A 22979-nucleotide genomic window follows, 5' to 3' on the forward strand; every position below is an offset into this window, starting at 1 on the left:
AGATACTGTTCCCACTACTGGAAGGATCTAGATTGAGCGGTCACAGATTTAAGGCAATTAGTAAGAGAAGCAAACATGATGTGCGGTTTTACATAACGAGTGGCTCAGGTTTGGAACTCCCTGAGAGTGTGGCGGAGGCAGGTTCAGTTAAAGCAGCCAAAGGGGAACTAAACTAAAAGGAAGAATATGCAGCGCTACGGGGAGAAGGCGAGGGAATGGTTCCAGGTAATTTGCTCACTCAGAGAGTCAGTGTGCAGATAATGGGCGGGGTTTTACAGCCCTGCTCGGGCGATACTGGAAATTCCTGCCCGAGGTCAACGGAGATTTCCGTTGTTGGACCCTCGCCCGTGCCGATTCCGTGGCGGGCAAGGTGGCAGAGTTCCGAGCAATGGATCAAGGTGGCCTCCTTGTGTGCCGTAACAATTCTGTGCCACGCACTGTAATAGTGCGTGACCACACAGGTCTCTGACCACCAGCTTATCAGGGGCAGCTCGAGATGAGCCCAGCCAGTGACGCCCACATCCCATGACTGAATAAAATATCTGTTTGCCGTGTTCTAATTGGCTGCCGCATTTCCTGCATTACAACAGTGACTGCATTGGCTTTTGTCTTGAGGTCATGAAAGGTGCTATAGAGATGCAAGCCTCTCTTTTTGCGTAACATAGAAACAATACTCCAAAAGCCATAGATGTTGAGGGCCCTGGGATGTTCCAACCACGTGATATTTGTTCCTTAAACAGAATAAAAAGAACTTGTTCTTTTCACTGACTTTAACATCCTCAGGTTGCCCACATTTCAACTGAGATTGTTTTGAAGTTGCTCTCTGTTCTCATGTTGACGAAGGTAGCTGCCAATTTGCCAACAACACTGTGATGAATAAACAGATGGTCTGTTTTTTACTGCTGTTGGTTGAGGGATGAATGCTGGCTGGATCAGCCCTGCTGGGCTTTGCTTTTATGACCTGAAAGGTAACTGAGCTTTGGTGTAACATCCTAACTGAAAGAAGGCACCTCTGATACCGGAACGTCAGCATAGATTCTCAGCATAGAGTGAGGCTTGAACCTGTGACCTCTGACACCGAGCAGATAGAGTCATAGAGGTTTACAGCATGGAAACAGGCCCTTCAGCCCAACTTGTCCATGCCGCCCCTTTTTCCAAACCCCTAAGCTAGTCCCAATTGCCCGCATTTGGCCCATATCCCTCGATACTCATCTTACCCATGTAACTGTCTAAATGCTAATGATAGTAGAAAAAAGTAAAGTTAATTTATTAGTGTCACAAGTAAGGCTTACATTAACACTGCAATGCAGTTACTGTGAAATTCCCCTAGTTGCCACACTCCGGCGCCTGTTTGGGTCAATGCACCCTAACCAGCGTGTCTTTCAAAATGTGGGAGGAAACTGGAGCATCCGGAGGAAACCCACGCAGACACGGGGAGAATGTGCAGACTCCGCACAGGCTGTGACCCAAGCCGGGAATCATCATAGAGTCATAGAATCCCTACAGTGCAGAAGGAAGCCATTTGGCCCATCGAGCCTACACCGACAACAATCCTACCCAGGCCCTATTTCCATAACTCCACACATTTACCCTGCTAGACCCCCTAACACTAAGGGGCAATTTAGCATGGGGCCAATCCAACTAACCCGCACATCTTTTGGACTGTGGGAGGAAACCGGAACACCCGGAGGAAACCCACGCAGACACGGGGAGAACTTGCAAACTCCACACAGACAGTGACCCAAGCCAAGAATCGAACCTGGGCCCCTGGCGCTGTGAGGCAACAGTGCGAACCACTGTGCCGCGCATAGTGTTCCCACAAAGTCACAGCTGATGTGTAAAATCAAAAGAATGGTAAGAAATGTTTTGTCTTTCTCTGGCAGGAGCTGGTGAATCTGTTGTTAACTGGCAAAGCTGTCTCCAATGTTTTCAACGATGTCGTCGAGTTGGATTCTGGCAATGGCAACATCACAATCCTGAAAGGAGTTTCTGGACGCAGCGACATCGGACTGTTATCATTGTTTGAACACTACAGTATCTGCAAGGTATGTGTCCTGAGAGCCAGAACGTGGGGCCGCCCATTGCATATTATTGGATAGTTCTTGTGTTAGCCATACAGTATGTGTCCTCAGCCTACTGGTTTTGGTGTAGCAAATGGTAGAAGTATAGCCAGGTAGAGAGATCATAGAATCCCTACAGTGCAGAAGATGGCCATTTGGCCCGTCGAGTCTGCACCGACCACAATCCTATTCCCGTAAATCCACATACTTACCCTAGCTAGTACTCCTGACACTAGGGAGAATTTAGCCTGGCCAATCAACCTAACCTGCACATTTTTGGACTGTGGGAGGAAACCAGAGCACCCGGAGGAAACCCACGCAGACACGGGGTGAACATGCAAACTCCACATGGACAGTGACCCAAGCCGGGAATCGAACCCAGGTCCCTGATGCTGTGAGGCAGCAGTGCTAACCACTGTGCCACCGTTCCGTCCCAAGGCTTTAGTGAGGATGAAGAGGCTTTAGGAAGGATCAAGGTGTCGCCATCCATGAGTTAAGTTTCATCAAAGCCAGCACAATTCATTCACAAAAAGGTCACGGAACGGGGAGCCCTGAGTGAACAAATGTCCATGAGGTGAGATACTCTGTCAGAGAGTTGATACACACTTGATGGGCTGAATGGTCTCTTCTGTACTGTAGGGATTCTATGGTCTGGAGTGGAATAAAAATTCTTTTTAGGAGGTGCTGAACCCAGATGATGTAATGAGCTTATCAACAAATGACTGGTTCCCAGCACCTTCGTCACATCAAAAACAACTTCTCAGCTTAGAAGCCAAGTTTTATGTAGCAGGCCGTTTCCTGTTCCTTTAGCACATCACCCACCGTCTGACGCTGTTGTCAGTTCATCTCTCAAGGCTCCATCTGTCAACGGCCATTTTCTCAAAACACCCATTTACTGCAGTGAAGCCAACAAATCTACAATCAACAGAAAACTCAAAACACCTTTAATTTTCAGTCAGTTTCAGATTTGTCAAGCCAGGTGAGGAAGCAGTGGCGGGACAGGGACGGGAGTCAAATTTATACTGGGCTGCTTTATAAAATGCCACTCTGCGCCCTGCCTCTTACTGGATGCTCTGTGAGTTTGGCTCATTTTTCTGTCCGTTTATGTCCTTAGCTGGCTCCAGTCTCTGAGCAAGTGGTTGCCTGAATCCCAGAAGATGCAACATAGAAAGAAGCCATTTGGCCCATCATGCAGATGTTGGTTGAAGCCAGAATCAGACACAGTTGTGAAACTTTAATGAAAGAGTCTTTCTTTCATATTCTGGGTTTATTTGTTGCAGGAGGGGTGCTAGCATCACTGGACAGCACTCCCATCAAGAAGGTGATACCCACAGAGAAGGAGGGGAGAAAATCAGAGCAGTAAGGCATGGAATGCAGTGGTCAGAGGAGTTTGAAGATATTGTTGCTGCAATCTTTGGATAAAATCAGTAGGATACAAATAGAGACAGGAGTAGACCATTCAGCCCCTTGAGCTTCCTTCACTAGTTTGGTTAGATTATGACTGATTTGTACTTTTCCTCAACTTAATTTACACACTTTTGCTCTTTTTTAAAATTCATTTGTGGGACATGGGCATCGCTGGCTGGGCCAGCATTTATTGCCCATCTCCAATTGCCCGAGGACAGTTGAGAGTCAATCACGTTGTTGCGGCTCTGGAGTCACATGTAGGCCAAGGGCACTCTTTCTAGTTTAATAATATCCTTTCTCTAATAGGGTGACCAGAGCTGTACACAGTATTCCAAGTGTGGCCTTATCAATGTCTTGTACAATTGATGCCCTTACCCAGGAGAGAAATCTGTCGATCTCCAATTGACGCCCAGCATCCGCACCCTCTTGGGGAAGAGAACTTCAGATTTCTGCAACCCTTTGTGTCCAAGCACTTCCTGATTTGGCTCTTGAACAGTCTAACTCTCTCATTTTAAGATTGTCAGCTTATTTGTGATCCCCCCACTGAAGGAATTGGTTTTTTCCCATATCTACTCTATTGAATCCTTTCGACCATTTTAAGAACCTCAGTCAGCTCATTCTTGGACCTTTCGGACCCACAAATAGCCTTGGGATCTTTGCCCTAATTTGAATACTCACTCACCATCCTGACTTGAAAATTCATCGCTGTTCCTTCACTGGGTCATAATCCTGGCACTCCCTCCCTAACAGCACTGTGGCTGTACCTACACCTCAGTGACTGCAGCGGTGCAAGGTGGCAATTCATCACCACTTTCTCAAGGGCAGTTAGGGATGGACAATAAATGCTGGCCGAGCCAGCGAAGTCCATAAGGAATCACTTTAAAAAAAGAATGATGCTCGTTGCAGTTAACAGCTCAAATATTTGGTATGCAGGGTCATGGAGGAATCTTTTCTCTTCCACACTTCTAAACTAATTCAGACATACCAAGGTCCAGATCAATCACAAAACTGGGTGTCCTGGAGAAGAATTTTTGAATTTCCAGAGGACATCAGGTCCAAGTAGAAAATCAGTCAACACCCCGATTAATATCTTTTTATACTCATTTGGTGTATTTGCTGTTAAAATAGTCCTAATGCAGTAAATTGATGAGTCCTCAACCAGCTTTGATGAAATATGAAAAGCTTTTGAAGAAAGTTTTAATCTTCCAAGTTGTGGAATGCACAGAGCTTGAACAGAGGCATAGAAACCCCCCCTGTAAAGCTATGAAATGACGAATGATAATACTCAAGTGAACCACATGAGGGCACCAGAGAATAAAGATGGATGTTTTTGGCGTAATAAGCCGAAAACCTACCACCTCGCCACCCTGGAATTGGGGCGGACGAGGTTCTCAGAACGGAAATCTCCGTTGGCCTCAGGCAGGATTTTACGATCTCGTCCGAGCGAGGCTATAAAATCCCGCCCATGGAGTCATAGAGGTTTACAGCATGGAAACGGGCCCTTTGGCCCAACCTGTCCATGCCGCCCTTTTTTTTTTTACCACTAAACTAGTCCCAATTGCCCGCATTTGGCCCCTATCACTCTATACCCATCTTACCCATGTAACTGTCTAAATGCTTTTTAAAAGACAAAATTGTACCCACCTCTACTACTACCTCTGGCAGCTCGTTCCAGACTCTGTGTGAAAAAATTGCCCCTCTGGCCCCTTTTGTATCTCTCCCCTCTTGCCACCCTCCAATCTTCAGGCACCTCACCTGCGGCTGTCGATGATTCAGATATCTGTTAGGTGACCCGCAATTTCCTCCCTAGCCTCCCACAACCTCCAGGGATACACTTCATCAGGTCCCGGGGATTTATCTACCTTGATGCGCTTTAAGACTTCCAGCACCACCTCCTCTGTAATATGTACACTCCTCAAGACATCACTATTTATTTCCCCAAGTTCCCTAACATCCATGCCTTTCTCAACAGTAAATACTGATGAGAAATATTGATTTAGGATCTCACCCTTCTTTTGTGGGATCCTGACACCTTTCCTGAACTGCAGCTACAGGTGACAGGACAGAGCAAGAAGCTGGCACTGAAAAGCAAAGACAAAACCCTGCCTCAGGCGGAGCAACAGAAAGCAGAAAGAACTCAGAGAATGTCCGTATCAAAGCCGAAATGGAAGATTTGGAACAAAATTCAAGCTATGTACCTTTGCGAACACGTGATGAACTAAAGTCTTCAATTAACCAACTGTCCAAGAAGTGAACAAAGAAATTTCTGAGGCATCACAAAAGTACCCGGAGGAAATAACAATCCTGAATTCCACGGCTGGCAAACCAAGGTGGAAGTTGAGGAAACTCAACCAGATGCACAAGCGGGCACAACAGCAGGCAGAAGAGGTTGCAACCTTGAAAGACCCTTTGACGAATCATAGAATCCCTACCGTGCAGAAGGAGGCCATTTGGCCCATCGAGTCTGCACCAACCACAGTCCCACCCAAGCCCTATTCCTGTCACCCTACTTATTTACCCTGCTAATCCCCCTGACACCAGGGTCAATTTAGCACAGCCAATCCACCTAACCATCTTATGATGTGGAGTTGCCAGTGTTGGACTGGGATGGGCACAGTATGAAGTCTCACAACACGAGCTTTCGGAGTGCTGCTCCTTCATCAGGTGAGTGCCGACTCACTTGATGAAGGAGCAGCGCTCTGAAAGCTCATGCTACCACATTAACCTGGTGTTGTGAGACTTCTTACTGTACTATTATGTATTTGTATTAATTCCTATTGGCTTACTGAGCTCGGCTGTATTAATGTATTCGTCCAAAGTGACACCATAAGCCCCAAGTGCAGGAAACAGGCAGAGAAGAAACAGCCATGTGAGTTTAAAGTTTATTTATTAGTGTCACAAATAGGCTTACATTAACACTGCAATGAAGTTACTGTGAAAATCGCCGCACTCTGGCGCCTGTTCGGGTACACTGAGGGAGAATTTAGCACGGCCAATGCGTCTAACCAGCACGCCTTTCGGACTGGGAGGAAACAGGAGCACCCGGAGGAAACCCACGCAGATACGGGTAGAATGTGCAGACTCTGCTGACAGTGACCCAAGCTGGGAATTGAACCCAGGTCTCTGCTACTGTGAGGCAACAGTGCTGACCACTGTGCCACCCACACAGTGAGAACACAGACCTGTAAATAAAGCTCTATTGTTTTAAACCCTCCATGCTCCTTATTCTCCAATACACAACAAATACAATCTCTGGGGGAAAAAAAGGAGTTAAAGAAAAGAAGTTGCGTTGGAACTATCAGTAGTGACAAAGCAATAGTGAAGTGCAGAGTGAGAAGGCAAGAGCTGAACAGGAAAATAAACAGTTGAAAGAATAGATTCAGAATCAGTGCATAGCCCTTCAGCAGCATGAGTTAATAAAGACTACCTTGAACAGCAGAACAAACTCAGTAAGACTCTACCAAGTTGTGAGAAAACTTGAGATGAAGTAATTGAGTTTCGCAATGAAAAGGCAAACCTGTTGAAGGAACTTCACATGTTACAAGAATCCCTCAGGTCAAAGTTTGTTCCTGTGGTAAATTACAAAATGAAACAAAATGAACATAACCCACTTTGAATTAACTGAAATGTGAGTTGCCAGGGAAGACTCTGGAATGTTATATCTTCCAGGAAAAAGCCAAAAGGTACAAGAAAGAATCATGAAATCCCTACGGTGCAGAATGAGGCCATTTGGCCCATCGAGCCTGCACCGACAAGAATCCCACCCAGGCCCTAGTCCTGTAACCTCACGTATTTACCCTTGCTAATCCTCCTGACACTAAGGGTCAATTTAGCATGGTCAATCCACCTAACCTGCGCATCTTTCGGACTATGGGAGGAAACCGGAGCACCCGGAGGAAAGCCACGCAGACACGGGGAGAATGTGCAGACTCCACACAGACAGTCACCCGAGGTGGGAATTGAACCCGGGTCCCTGGCGCTGTGATGTGCTAACCGTCGTGCCATCCAACAGACTACAGAGCTCATGAAAAAGATTGGACATTTAGAAGAAAAGTTGGGAAAGCATTATGTTTCCAAAGAAATGTATGAAGGGATGAAAATTAAGGATCTCGAATGGTAGAGTAATTAGAACTTCCCACAAAGAGCATGAAGAGTCTCAGAAACACTTGGCAGAATTACAGTTACAGAGTGTGAGCTTGAAGGATAACGCAGAGAAATTATACTCTGCTTAAAAAAAACTGATCAGCGAGAGAACCAACTTTCAAACGTGATTGGCCATGGTAAGTTGTCCCTGAAGGCACGATTTTACCATCAAGTTGCGCCCATTTTCTGGCGCAAAAACTTGGTAAAGTTGGGTGTGAGGTGAGTAACGCGATTCGAGCCCGCCTACACGCCAGTTCCCCCTTTACCAAGGCCCGAAAATGGCCGTGATTGGGACCACGCCCGAAACTGGCGCAATGGCCATTTAAATGCATTAGTATGTATTTAAATTGACTTAATGGGCTGGATGCCCAACCTTACCGGCACTTCCCCTTTTACCACCGTGTTCGCCCATCCGGAATTGGCACGAAACAGACATGCTCCTCAAAAGTCCGATTCTGGCACTCCAGTTAGTGAGGAGGTAAGTGCCGAGCGTCCGACGTCTCTGTACTTGAGATCGGTGGTGGAGAGAGGTGGGTCCGACGGCTCTCTGCTTGAGATTGGTGGGGGGGAGGGGTGAAGGGAGGGTCCGCTGCTACTCTGCCTGGGATCGGTGGGGAGGGGGGAAGGGGAGGCTCCGCTGCCACTCTGCCTCAGATCAGTGAGGGGGAAGGGGGTGTCCACTGCCACTCTGCCTGAGATCAGTAGGGGGGAATGGGATCTGCTGCCACTCTGCCTGAGATCGGTGGGGGGAAAGAGGGAGGCCTGTGATCGGTCTCGGTGGCGAGGGTTGGGGGGATGGGGGCTCAGTAATGTTGTGGGAGTGGGGCAATGTCTGTGGGAGGCCAGGGGGAGGCATTATCCGGCCCGGGAGGGATGTGGCAGGGGAGCCGCGTTCTATCTTTTTTTTCTGCGCATGCGCAGTTGGAGGCGCCGATCGGAGCTGCAGTGTTTCAGGCGCGTTAAGCCCCGCCCACAGGCCTGTGCAGCGAGAATCAGAACTGCTGATATTTTTTCAGACAGAGGCCAAATGGCGGCCTCCTACGCTGTAGGGATTCTGTGATTCTTTCTCATACCTCTTGGCTTTTTCCTGGAATGTAGAACATTCCGGAGTCTTCCCTGGCAACTCATTCTTCAGTTCTTTCAAAGTGGATTAAAATTCATTTTGTTTCACTTCACACAAAAGATAGGTTTGTGGAAGAAAAATGAGAACACTGGAAAGAGGACTTGGAACGGTTAAATTACAAATTTCTGGAAGCAATTTCACCAAAGCTGGATCAGCTGAGGACTAGCGTGCCAAATCTCAAGAGCAATATGCAATAGACAGAACTGAGCAATCACATGACCAACAGATCAGGTCTAAGCAGCCCTCCACATCCAGTCTTCAATAGCAGGGGGCAATTAAACTATCAGGAGGAGGAGGCTCCATAAATATTCCCATCCTCAATGAAGGATGCCTTGCCTAGGCAAGGTTGAAGCATTTATGACCAGAAATGCAGGATTGTTGATTCATCTCAACCTCCTCCTAAGGTCCCAGCATCATGAATGCCAGTCTTCAGCCAATTATTCACTGCACAAGATATCTAGAAATGGTTGAAAACACTGGATACTGTAAAGGCTAGAGACCCTGGCATCTACCCAGCAATGTAAGGAAATTGCCGAGAGATGTCCTGTCCACAGAATTGCCCCATCAGGCCACCCATGATGATCAGCAAAGTGATGAAAGTTGTCATCAACAGTGCTACCAAGTGGCACCTTACTCAGCAATAATCTCCTCACTAACGCTTAGTTCCGCCAGCGCTATTCAGCTCCTGACCTCATGACAGCCTTGATCCAAACATGGATAAGGAGCTAAACTCACAAGGTGAGGTGGAAGTAGCATCAAGGCAGCATATGGCAGTGTGTGGCATCAGGGAGTTAGAGCAGAATTGAAGTCAATGGGGATCAGAGGGGAATACTCTCCACTGGTAGGATCATTCCTATCACAAAGGATGATTATTCCTGTTGCTGGAGGTTAGTCATTTCAGTCCCAGGACCTCACTGCTGGAGTTCCTCTGGAAGGTGGTAGCATACTGATATTGTCACTGCGCTAGTAATCCAGAGACCTAGGGACCCTGGTTTGAACCCCACCACAGCAGATGGTGAAATTGAATTTAAAAGTCTAATGATGACCATGAAACCATTGCCAATTATTGTAATAACCCATCTGGTTCACTGATGTCCTTCAGGGAAGGAAATCTGCCATCCTGACCTGGTCTGCCCTACATGTGACTCCAGACCCATGGCAATGTGGTTGACTCGTAAATGCCCTCTGAACAAAGGCAATTATACAATGATGTAATACTCTCCACTTGCCTGAATGAGCGCAGCTTTAACACTGATGAGACCTGATAACATCCAAACCAAGGCTTGATTGGCAACCCATCCTCCACTTTAAATATTCATCCCTCCGCTACTTCTGCACAGTGTGTACCATCTACACGATGCACTGCACCAACTCAACATGGCTCCTTCAGTTGCACACTTGCGAACCCAACTAGAAGGACGCAGGCAGCAGATGCATGGGTGCGCCAATGCCTGCAAGATCCTCTGCAAACCACACACCATCCTGACTTGGTAATATATCTCTGTTCCTTCACTGTGGCTGAGTCAAAGTCATGGAACTCCCTTCGTGTCAGCACTGGGTGCACCTACGCCACATGAACTGCAGCAGGTCAAGAAGGCGGCTCACCACTACTTTCCCAGGGTCTATTAGGGATCACCAATAAATTCTGGCCTAGCCTATGATGCTCACATCTCATGAAGAAGTCAAAAAGAGGAATATAGATGTAGACCCGTGTTCGAATCCTGCCACGGCAAATGGTGGTATTTGAATTCAACAAAAAATATCTGGAATTAAGAATCTACTGATGACCATGAAACCATTGTCGATTGTCAGAAAAACCCATCAGGTTCACTAATGTCCTTTAGGGACGGAAATCTGCCGTCCTTACCAGGTCTGGCCTACATGTGACTCCAGAGCCACAGCAATGTGGTTGACTCTCAACTATCCTCTAATGGCCTAGCAAGCCATTCAGTTCAAGGGTAACTAGGGATGGGCAATAAATGCTGTCCAGCCAGCGACGCCCATGTCCCATGAATGAATATTTAAAACAAATCTGTAGGCTGCTTTCCCACTCCCTCACCAGTGAGGTACAAAGTGCTCAGTGTCAGTTAGCAGAACTCAGGCTTGGCGATTCCCAAACCTACACAGGGCCACTGCCTATGTTGGGCAGCTTTATTTGAGCTAGTTTCTGCAGTTAGGTTAACCTGACACATTGGACCATCAGAATGCAGGGTTACCATTGTTAGCTGACTGAAAGAATAATTTGGAATAATTTAGACATCTGGCAATCACTGATTTGTAAACAGAGGCGGTAACATAGTGGTGGCGTCACAGATCTAATAATCTAGAGACCCCGGGGAATGTTCTGGGGGCCCGGGTTCAAATCCCACTACAGCAGATGGTGAAATTTGAATTCAATAAAAATCTTGAATTAAGAATCTACTGATGACCACGAAACCATTGTCAATTGTCGGAAAAACTCACTGGTTCACTAATGTCCCTTTAGGGAAGGAAATCTGCCGTCCTTACCCGGTCTGGCTTACATGTGACTCCAGAGCCACAGCAATGTGGTTGACTCTCAACTGCCCTTTGAACAAGGACAACTAGGGAGGGGCAATAAATGCTGGTCAGCCAGCGATGCCAATGACCCATGAATGAATAAAAAAAACTAAGAACTTTTACAAGTGTGTAAAAAAGAGATAAGTAGCTAAAATGAACTTTGCTCCTGTAGTCATAGAGTCAAAGAAGTTTACAGCATGGAAACAGGCCCTTTGGCCCAATTTGACCATGCCGCCCTTTTGTTTTAAACCCCTAAGCTAATCCCAATTGCCCACATTTGGCCCATGTCCCTCTATACCCATCGTACCCATGTAACTATCTAAATGCTTTTTAAAAGATAAAATTGTATCCACCTCTACTACTACCTCTGGCAGCTTGTTCCAGACACTCACCACCCTCTGTGTGAAAAAATTGCCCCTCTGGACACTTTTGTATCTCTCCCCTCTCACCTTTAACCTATGCCCTCTAGTTTTAGACTCCCCTACCTTTGGGAAAAGATATTGACTATCTACCTTGTCTATGCCCCTCATTATTTTATAGACCTCTATAAGCTCACCCCACAGCCTCCTACGTTCCAGAGACAAAAGTCCCAGTCTATTCAGCCTCTCCTTACAACTCAATCCATCAAGTCCCGGTAGCATCCTAATAAATCTCTTCTGCACTCTTTCTAGTTTAATAATATCCTTTCTATAATAGGGTGACCAGAATTGCACACAGTATTCCAAATGTGGCTTCACCAATGTCTTGTACAACTTAACAAGACGTCCCAACTCCTGTATTCAATGTTCTGACTGATGAAACCAAGCATTCTGAATGCCTTCTTCACCACTCTGTCCATCTGTGACTCCACTTTCAAGGAGCTATGAACATGTGCCCCTAGATCTCTTTGTTCTGTAACTCTCCCAAACGCCCTACCATTAACTGAGTAAGTCCTGCCCTGGATCAATCTACCAAAATGCATCACCTTGCATTTGTCTAAATTAAACTCCATCTGCCATTCGTCAGCCCACTGGCCCAATTGATCAAGATCCCGTTGCAATTGGAGATAACTTTCTTCACTGTCCACTATGCCACTAATCTTCGTGTTATCTGCAGCGTTACTAACCATGCCCCCTATATTCTCATCGAAATCATTAATATAAATGACAAATAACAGTGGCCGAGCACTGATCCCTGAGGCACACCGCTGGTCACAGGCCTCCAGTTTGAAAAACAACCCTCAACAACCACCCTCTGGCTTCTGTCAAGAAGCCAATTTTGTATCCATTTAGATATCTCACCCTGGATCCCGTGAGATTTAACTTTATGCAACAACCTACCATGCGGTACCTAGTCAAAGGCCTTGCTAGAGTCCATGTAGACAACATCAACTGCACTGTCCTCATCTACCTTCTTGGTTACCCCTTCAAAAAACTCAATTAAATTTGAGAGACATGATTTTCCACTCTCAAAGCCATGCTGACTGTCCCTAATCAGTCACTGCATCTCTAAATGCCTGTAGATCCTGTCTCTCAAAATACCTTCCAACAATTTACCCACCACCGATGTGAGACTCACTGGCTTGTAGTTCCCAGGCTTTTCCTTGCAGCCCTTTTTAAAGAAAGACACAACATTTGCCACTCTCCAATCTTCAGGCACCTCACCCGTGACTATCGATGATTCAAATATCTCAGCTAGAGGACCCGCAATTTCCTCCCTAGCCTCCCACAACGTCCTGGGACGTACCTCATCAGGTCCCGGGGATTTATCTACCTTGATGCGCTTTAAGACTTCCAGCACCACCTCCTCTGTAATATGTACACTCCTCAAGACATCACCATTTATTTCCCCAAGTTCCCTAACATTCATGCTTTTCTCAATAGTAAATACTGATGAGAAATATTCATTTAGGATCTTACCCATCTCTTGTGGATCCGCACATAGATGACCTTGTTGATCCTTAAGAGGCCCTACTCTCTCCCTTGTTGCTCTTTTGCCCTTTATGTATTTGTAGAAGCTCTTTGGATTCTCCTTTGCCTTATCTGCCAAAACAATTTTGTGTCCCCTTTTGCCCTCCTGATTTCTCTCTTAACTCTACTCCTACACTCCCTCTACTCTTCAAGGGATTCGCTTGATCCCAGCTGCTTATGCATGTCATGTGCCTCTTTCTTCTTCTTGACCAGGGCCTCAATATCCCGAGTCATCCAGGGTTCCCGACTTCTGCCAGCCTTGCCCTTCACTCTGTGAGGAACGTGTTTACCCTGAACCCTGGTTAACACATTTTTGAAAGCATGCCACTTACCAGACATCCCTTTGCGTTCCCACAGACTCCCCCAAAGTTGAAAGTTCCTGCCTGATGCCATCAAAATTGGCCTTGCCCCAATTTAGAATTTTAACTTTTGGGACAGGCCTATCATTCTCCATAGCTATCTTAAAACTAATAGAATTATGGTCACTGGTCCCAAAGTGATCCCTCACTAACACTTCTGTCACTTGCCCTTCCTTATTTCCCAAGAGGAGGTCAGGTTTTGCCCCCTCTCTAGTCGGGCCATCCACATACTGAATGAGAAATTCCTCCTGAATACACTCAACAAATTTCTCTCCATCCATTTCTCTTGGGGGGCTAGCTAAGGTAAATGCATGAGTTATAGAAATAGAGCCTGGTTGGGACTGTGGTCGGTGCAGACTCGATGGGCCGAATGCCCCCCTTCTGCCCTATAAGATTCTATGATTCTGTGAAAGTCAACATGTTTTTACGAAAGGGAAATTGCATTTGACAAATTTATAGGAGTTTTTTGAGGATGTAACTAGTGCTGTAGATAAAGGGTAACCAGTAGATGTAGTAGACTTGGATTTCCAAAAGGCAGTCAATAGGGTGCCATGCAAAGGGTTAGTAGCCATGTATGTAAGATAAAGACTCAGGGAGTTGACGGTAATATATTAACCTGGATAGAAGATTGGTCAACGGACAGGAAGCAAGAGAGGACAGATATTGACCAGGGCATTTCGCTATTCTTAACATAATTATGTTTACATCTGAAAATATGGATCTTTCCCTTCTCCAGGTGGGATCCTTCCTGAAAACTCCAAAGTTTCCAATTTGGGTGGTGTGCAGTGAGAGCCACTTCAGCGTTTTATTCGGCCTGAAGAAGGAGTTGATGAGTGACTGGAAATTTGAGCGAAGATTTGACCTCTATTACTATGATGGTTTGGCCAATCAACAGGATGAAATTCGACTCACAATAGGTCGGTAATGTACAGCATTCCAATTTTGAACTATTCTGGTTTTTGAAGAACTAATTTGATCAGATTCCATTGCCTTGGAGCAGGTGTGGATTCACCAAAACAAGACCAGCACATTATGAGGGCAGGTTGCCAGGTTTGTATCCCTGAGTGCAGAAGGTGAAGGGGCGATTTCATTGAAGTGTTTACGATGATTGAAGGGTTGACAGAGTCCATAGAACAAAGCTATTTCCCCTGCTCATGGAGTCCAGCACAAGATTTGAGCTGGATCGTTCAACGATGCTGTCAGCAATCGCTTCCACACTGAAAGGGAAGTGGAAATCTGGAATTCTCTTCCCAATAACTCCTGAACCTGGGGATCAATTGAAAATTTCAGAACTGACATGGGTTGGTTTCATTAGGCAAGGCTTGTTCCAGACACTCACCATAGAGGGTGGTTAGTGCCTGGAACAAGCTGCCAGAGGTGGTAGTAGCAGTATTGGTGGGTGGCATGGTGGCACAGTAGTTAGCACTGCTGTTTCACAGCGCCAGGGACCTGGGTTCGATTCCCGGCTTGGGTCACTGTCTCTGTGGAGTTTGGACATTCTCCTGTGTCTGCGTGAGTTAAGAGTCAACCACAATGGAAGACCAGGTAAGGTGGCACAGTGGTTACCACTGCTGCCTCACAGCGCCAAGGACCTGGGTTCAATTCCAGCCTCGGGTCACTGTCTCTGTGGAGTTTGCATATTCTCCCCATGTCTGCATGGATTTCCTCCGAGTGCTCCGGTTTCCTCCCACACTCCAAAGACGTGCGGATTAGGTGGATTGGCCATGCTAAATTGCCCCTTAGTGTCAGGGGGACTAGCTCGGGTAAATGCATGGGATAGGGCCTGGGTGGAATTGTAGTCGGTGCAGTCTTGATGGGCCGAATGGCCTCCTTCTGCACTGTAGGATTCTATGATTCTAGAGGCGGGTACAATTTTGTGTTTTTAAAAAACATTTAGACAGTTACATGAGTGAGATGGATATAGAGGGATATGGGCCAAATGCGGGCAATTGGGACTAGCTTAGTGTTTAAAAAAAAAAGGAGTGGCATGGACAAGTTGAGCTGAAGAGCCTGTTTCCATGCTGTAAACCTCTATGACTCTATGATTAAGGAGTACAAGTGTTACAATCCCAGTTGATGTTATAACTGAACGGGAAGATCCCAGAATGGAACCCTAGTTCAAAGACCATAACTTTCCTTTCTTTTACAAAGCATGGAGGAACAGAGTCACAGAACCACTAAATATTAAACATGAAAGGTTGGAATATACTGCAATACTCCCTATCGCGCCCCCCCCCCCCCCCTTAACATTGCAAATATGCATAGATTTTAAGATTAACACTGATTACAAAGTACCTCTTAAACTACAGTGGTCTCAGTAATACAAAGTCCCTTCAAGCACACAAGATGGCTGTGGTCAAATACACTCTTCATTCTCAACCCAATTAGTGTCTGTGGATTTCTCCTCAATGATGGTGACGATGACAACTATTGATTATTGTAAAAATCCATCCGTTTTACTGGTGCCCTTTAGGGAAGGAAATCTGCTATCATAGATTTGTTCATAGTATCCCTACAGTGCAGAAGGAGGCCATTCAGCCTATCGAGTCTGCACCGACCACAATCTCACCCAGGCCCTATTCCCGTAACCCCACATTTTTACCCTCCTATTCCCCTGGCACTAGGGTCAATTTATCATGGCCTAGCAACCTAACCTGCACATCTTTGGAGTGTGGGAGGAAACCCACGCAGACACGGGGAGAACGTGCAGACTCCACACAGACAGTGACCTGAGGCTGGAATTGAACCCGGATCCCTGGCGCTGTGAGGCTGCTAACCACTGTGCCACCTTACCTGGTCTTCCATAGCATTGTGGTTGACTCTTAACTGCCCTCTGCAAGGGCAGCTCAAGTGCAATTAGGGGTCCACAATAAATGTTGGCCTTGCCGATGACGTCCACATCCCATGAAAGTATAAATAAATAAAAAAGCTGTCTTGTCTATTGAGTCCTGGAGGGGCACCTGTAAATCTGGAACCTGTATTCCGTTCAATGTACACAACTCCAGGTTAAAAGACTAAACAGGATGGGGCTTTGTTCTCTATGATGGCTGATGGGTGACCTGATCGAGGTGTTATAAGTTATGAAAGAATTGGATAGAAAGACATGGAGAGGGTAATTCCTGTGGGGGCAGTACCATAAATGTAAGATAGTCTCTAATAAATCCGGTTGGGAATTCTTTACCCAGATTACTCTTTACCCACTCATCTGATGAAGGTGCAGCGCTCCGAAAGCTCGTGATTCCAAATAAACCTGTTGGACTTTAACCTGGTGTTGTGAGACTTCTTACTGTGCCCAACCCAGTCCAACACCGGTACCTCCACATCATTCTTCACCCAGATTGAGGAGAATGTGTAACTTCCTACCACATGATTGTGCTGAATAACATGGCTACATTCACAGTAGTTAGGTAAGTGTATGAGGGAGGATGGAATAGCAGGATCTGGTGATTGGGTGAGATGAAGTGGCGTTGGAGGAGGCAAGTATGGAGCAGAAACACTGACATGGACTAGTTGGGCCGAATGGCCTTTCCTGTGTGTTAAATTCTTTGTAATGTAATAATATGAACAAATGTGGTGATTTCTTTAAAGTTTCTAAAGTTTATTTATTAGTGTCACAAGTAAGCTTACATTAACACTGCAATGAAGTTAATGTGAAAATCCCCTAGTCGCCACACTCTGGCGCCTGTTCGGGTACACTGAGGGAGAATTTAGCATGGCCAATGCACCCTAACCAGCATGTCTTTCAGACTGTGGGAGGAAACCGGAGCCCCCGGAGGAAACCCACGCAGACACAGGGAAGAATGTGCAGACTCCACACAGACAGTGACCCAGGCTGGAATTGAACCCGGGTCCCTGGCGCTGTGAGGCAGCAGTGCTAACCACTGTGCCATAATGCATCATGTAACAACAGCACTTAAAAACAGCATCTTGGCCCACAAAATTAAAAGAGGACAAATCCACAAAGCAGAATTATGAGCCAAATTGCTGAATTCAGGGACATCCAAAACCAAGACAGAAAATCCCAGAGTCGCAATGAAGCAAACCTCACAACTTAACCTTCATTCTCTCTGTGCACATTCTCGCTGTGCACCTTCCTGGCGTTACTATCGTAATGTAGGAGGTTAAAAAATAAATGGATAACTAGCTGTAGCAGAGCCGTGCAGGCAGCATTGCAATGGAGGCAGGTTCACCAGCTCAGAGGATTTGCATTCAGTAAAGGTCATAAAAACAGATTTGACCAAATCAATTATTGTCTAAGCCCATCAAACCTTTAAGACCTATTGGGCCATTCATCATCGAGTCACATGAAGCAGCTTGTAAGGTTCCAGCTGTGAGCTAATGGCCATCAATAAAAATGTGAAAAGTAGAAAGGGACCAGACCTGGAAAGCTGCCAGTGCAAGCAACCCGTGGAAGACGCTATTTGCCAAATCTCATGATTCACTTGCAGGATGTTTTCGAATGTTGAGTGATTCGTGTCGCAAATGTAATATCCCTTTGCGTATTTAAATTTCCCTCCCTGAGTTTGGAGAGTCTGTTTACAAGAAGACGGTTGTGAAGTTCACAAGAGCTGGCAACGCGACGTTCCGTGAGGAAGCATGGGCAGGAAGAGAGCAGAGGAAGAAGGGAGTCGAAAGAGGATGGGGACATAAACCAAAATAGAACTCTTGGTGAACCCCTTCACACGAGTATTCTGCTTCTGTATCCATGGATTTGGGACCAGTGTTGATCAAACCTCGCCCCTTTACCCCCATAGCTCTATAACCTTCCACAGCTCTGCAACCCTCCGCTTCTGGCCTCCTGCCTCTTCTGGCAGCCGTCCCTTCAGCTCTGCACATTCCTACTCCTCTCTCCTGCTTTAAGATGCTCCTTAAAAGAAGAAACCTATGCGGGTAATTGGGACTAGTGGTAAAAACTGGGCAGCATGGACAAGTTGGGCCGAAGGGCCTGTTTCCATGCTGTAAACCTCTATGACTCTATTAGCATCCCTCGTAGCTCCTCATGTGTCACATTTTGTTTGATGATGCCCCTGTGAAGTGGCTTGGAATGTTGGAATGTTTGGGTAGTACAGTGGTTAGCACTGCTGCCTCACAGCACAAGGGACCCGGGTTCGATTCCCGGTTTAGGTCACTGTCTGCATGGAGTTTGCACGTTTTCCCCATGTCTGCGTGGGTTTCCTCTGGGGCTCCGGTTTCCTCCCACACTCCAAAGATGTGCGGGTTAGGTTGATTGGCCATGCTAAATTGCCCCTCAGTGTCAGGGGATTAGCAGGGTAAATGAATGGGGTTACGAGGTTAGGGCCTGGCTGGGATTGGTGTCAGTACAGACTCGATGGGCCAAATAGCCTCCTTCTGCATTGTAGGGGTTCTATGATTCTATTCTATTTTATGTTTCAGTATGTTAAGGGTGCTGTATAAGTACAAGTTGTGTATCAGTCAGATCAGACCACCAATAGACTTGGGTCTCTAGATGGAAAGGCCTGTGCCTCAGATTAGTAATGACCAAGGTCACCATCTAATTATCAGCTCGCTTTGAAGTTTGCTGCCAGCAGCCCCACTCCCAGAAACAATAATGGCCCAAGTCGCTGGAAGAAATTAGGCCTGTTCTCGGGAGGCAGTCTTTTGTTACTGGAACATGATGTGAGTTCACATAACGGCGGATTTCTGCCGCACATTTGTTTCCTATTCCGATCTCCCACCTGATTGTGTTGGAACAGTTTGTGCAACTCAGGCTGGTCACCAAATGTTTTCTTGCTGACGATTAATTCTCAGAGTGAAACAAAGTCGCTCGTGGAGGGAGAGAGTTTAACTTTGAACCAATCTGCGCAATAAATCTTGCGGATTAAAAGATAATCTCACACATCTCAAAAAAATGAAGAGAAAGGTTAGCATGATCAAGTGTAACTTTTCATCAGCACTAGGACAATTGATCTGTCATCGCCCATTCACTGCTCTGTGCAGGTTTTATACAACACTGCAGTACTTGGGCTGTAAGCAGTAAATACAGAAACTCCCCAAAGCATATATTCTGGTGAAAGGACCTTCCCAAGATGTTAACCTTTTCTCTCTCAGTTGCTCAGTGAGTTGCTCTTGTACTCCAGCCTGCATGTTGTTTTTATTTTAAACATGGAGCATTAGTAACCGTAATCTTGGGTGAAAATGCTTTCCCTGACCCTCAATCCACACAACTCTTGTCTTCCAGATGCATCAGAGGGCTGCTCGCTCGAAGGAGACGATGATTTGATTCCTCCACTTGAACTCTGCATCAGGACAAAGTGAGTTAAATGATTTGTATGCTGTTTGTCACGTGTAAGTGGGATCTCTGCTGCACTAAACACTGAAATTATGGCAACAGCTCAGTCTGGCCAATATGTAGACTTCTAGATTGTGATTGTGTAATTGGCATTGCTCCTTCATTGTCGTTGGGTCAAAATCCGAGAGTTCCTTATCTGAACAGCACTTTGGGAGTAGATTCTTTAGCAGTGGTTCAACAAGAAGGCCCACCACCCACCTTTTCAAAGGCAACCAGGCTTGGGAAATAAATGTTCTAGATCCTGTCTAATGATGCCCACATCTCAAGAATGATTAGGAACTAAAGTTGGAGTTTAGAAGGGTGAAGGGGGACCTTATTGAAACTTAAAGGATACTGCGAGGCCTGGATAGAGTGGACGTGGAGAGGATGTTTCCACTAGTAGGAAAAACTAGAACCAGAGGGCACAACGTCAGACGAAAGGGACGAACCTTTAAAACAGAGATGAGGAGGAATTTCTTCAGCCAGAGAGTGGTGAATCTGTGGAACTCTTTGCCGCAGAAAGCTGTGGAGGCCAGGTCATTGAGTGTCTTTAAGGCAGAGATAGATAGGTTCTTGATTAATAAGGGGATCAGGGGTTATGGGGAAAAGGCAGGAGAATGGGGATGAGAAAAATATCAGCCATGATTGAATGGTGGAGTGGACTCGATGGGCCGAGTGATCTAATTCTGCTCCTATGTCTTATGGTCTTATGATCTTGTGCTTTCCTCCTCCTCTCTGCCTTCCTCTGTTAAAGAAACATAGGATTGGGAGGAAGTCAAGCAGCCCCTCAAGTCTATTCCATTGTTCAGTTAGATTATGGCTGATACGTGTCTCAACTCCACCTACCTGCCTTGGTTCCATATCCCTTAATACCTTTACTAAGACTTGTAGTGTGACACAGTCCCAGAGAGTGATAGCCTTCTGGTATATTGGCAAAAGGCCATTATTCATATGTTTGTCCTTGGGACTCACTTTGCTCTGCAATATTAGCATATAATGTGCTGGCATATAACACAAAAACTCTCAGTTAAATACCTTTCATTTCCTCTGGATCTTGCCCTGCTTTGCCAAAGCTGCTCCCTATTCTGGGATCATCCTGGAAAGCAAAGATAACCACTGACTTGTAACACTTCCTCAAAGCATCATGACTGCATGACCATGCAACAACCGAAAGTTCCCTTCGAGGCAACACAGAAGTTGGCCCCTGTATATTGCTGCCTGTGTGTGGCCCTACAAAAGCTTCAAAGGGAATCGCACATTTAAACAAATCACCCATGAGCTCCAAATACAAATAGAGGGAATGTGGCCGTTTTGTATTCTCTACCACCAATCATATTCATTATCCACTCATGGTCATCTTCGTCACTAACATGAAGACTGTTCAATCAGCTACCTTTGTCACTGCAGTCTTCCCTTGCAGTGTTTTCTCTTTCAAACCCTGTTCCATTACCACCGGGGTTCTGCAAGGGTCTATCCTTGGCCCCCTCAAATCTCTCATCTGGATGCTGATTCCTGGGATGGTGGGGTTGTCCGATGAAGCATCTTGTCCTGTATTTGCTAAGAGTTTAGAAAAATGAGAGATGATCTCACTGAAACACACACAGGTTTTACTGGGCTCAACAGGGTAGATGCAGGAAGGATGTTTATCCCTGCCGGGGGCATTCAGAACCAGGGGACAGAGGCTCCGATTAAGAGGCAAGGCATTTAAGACTGAGATGAGGAGGAATTTCTTCACTCAGAGGATGATAAATCTTTGGAAGTTGCCATCATTGCGAATGTTCAAGACTGGAGATCGATAGATTTCTGGATAGTAGGCCTCGCACTGCTCTGTCTTTGTAAACACCTCCAGCCCTACAACCAGTGCATTCCAGACCCCAGCCACTCGCTGTGTGAAAAAGTTTTTTCCTCACATCACATTTGCCTTTTTTGCAAGTCACTTTAAATCTGTGCCCTCTCATTCTTGATCCTTTTAGGAGTGGGAGCACTTTCTCCCTATAATAACGTTTGTACCTTTGATAAAGTACCTTATGATAGACTGGTATGAAAGGTGAAGTCACACAGGATCAGAGGAGAGCTGGCAAGATGGACACAGAACTGGCTTGGCCATAGAAGACAGAAGGTAGCAGTAGAGGGCTGCTTTTCTGAATGGAAGGCTGTGACGAGCTGTGTCCCACAGGGATCAGTTCTGGGACCTTTGTTGTTCGTAGTATATATAAATGATTTGGAGGAAAATGTAGCTGGTCTGATTAGTAAGTTCGCAGATGACACAAAAATTGGTGGAGTGGCAGATAGTGAAGAGGATTGTCAGAGGATACAGCAAGACATAGACCGGTTGGAGACTTGGGCAGAGAAATGGCAGATGGAGTTTAATCCAGAAAAGTGTGAGATAAAACATTTTGGAAGGTCCAATGCATGTAGGAATTATACAGTAAATGGTAGAACCCTTAGGTGTATTGACAGGCAGCGAGATCTGAGCATACACATCCACCGATCATTGAAAGTGGCAATGCAGGTGGATAAGTTAGTCAAGAAGGCATACGGCACGCTTGCCTTCATTGGTTGGGGCATTGAGTTTAAAAATTGGCAGGTCATGCTGCAGCTTTATAGAACCTTAGTTAGGCCTCATTTAGAATAATGCGTACAATTTTGGTCGCCACACTACCAGAAGGATGTGGATGCTTTGGAGAGGGTACAGAAGAGGTTCACCAGGATGTTGCCTGGTCTGGAGGGTATTATCTATGAGGGGAGTTTGGAGAAACTTGGTTTGTTCTCACTGGAACGACAGAGGTTGAGGGGTGACCTGATAGAAGTCTACAAGATTATGAATGGCATGGACAGTGGATAGTCAGATGCTCTTTCCGAGGGTAGAAAAGTCAAGTACTCGGGGACATAGGTTTAAGGTGTTTGGGGAAAACTTTAGAGGAGATGTGCGAGGCAAGTTTTTTACACAGAGGGTGGTAAATGTCTGGAACGCGCTGCCCGGGGAGGCGGTGGGAGCAGGTACGATAGCGGCATTTAAGGGGCATCTAGGCGAACACATGAATAGGATGGGAATGGAAGGATACGGATTCCGTAAGTGCATACGGCTTTAGTTTAGGCAGGCATCATGAT

The 22979-nt window shown here is 46.1% G+C and overlaps 1 protein-coding gene across 1 annotated transcript in view; it reads left to right on the plus strand.

Moving 5' to 3' along the window:
• mindy4 (MINDY lysine 48 deubiquitinase 4) overlaps positions 1-22979 on the plus strand; it is a 130651-nt gene that overhangs the window by 93484 nt on the left and 14188 nt on the right. The window contains exons 11-13 of the mRNA XM_078231229.1: positions 1884-2045; positions 14316-14496; positions 19779-19851. Of these exons, the coding sequence (XP_078087355.1) occupies positions 1884-2045; positions 14316-14496; positions 19779-19851 (416 nt within the window). The remainder of the gene's footprint in view (positions 1-1883; positions 2046-14315; positions 14497-19778; positions 19852-22979) is intronic.

This window comes from Mustelus asterias, chromosome 2 (genome assembly GCF_964213995.1).
Source record: "Mustelus asterias chromosome 2, sMusAst1.hap1.1, whole genome shotgun sequence".
In the NCBI taxonomy this organism is placed as follows: domain Eukaryota; kingdom Metazoa; phylum Chordata; class Chondrichthyes; order Carcharhiniformes; family Triakidae; genus Mustelus; species Mustelus asterias.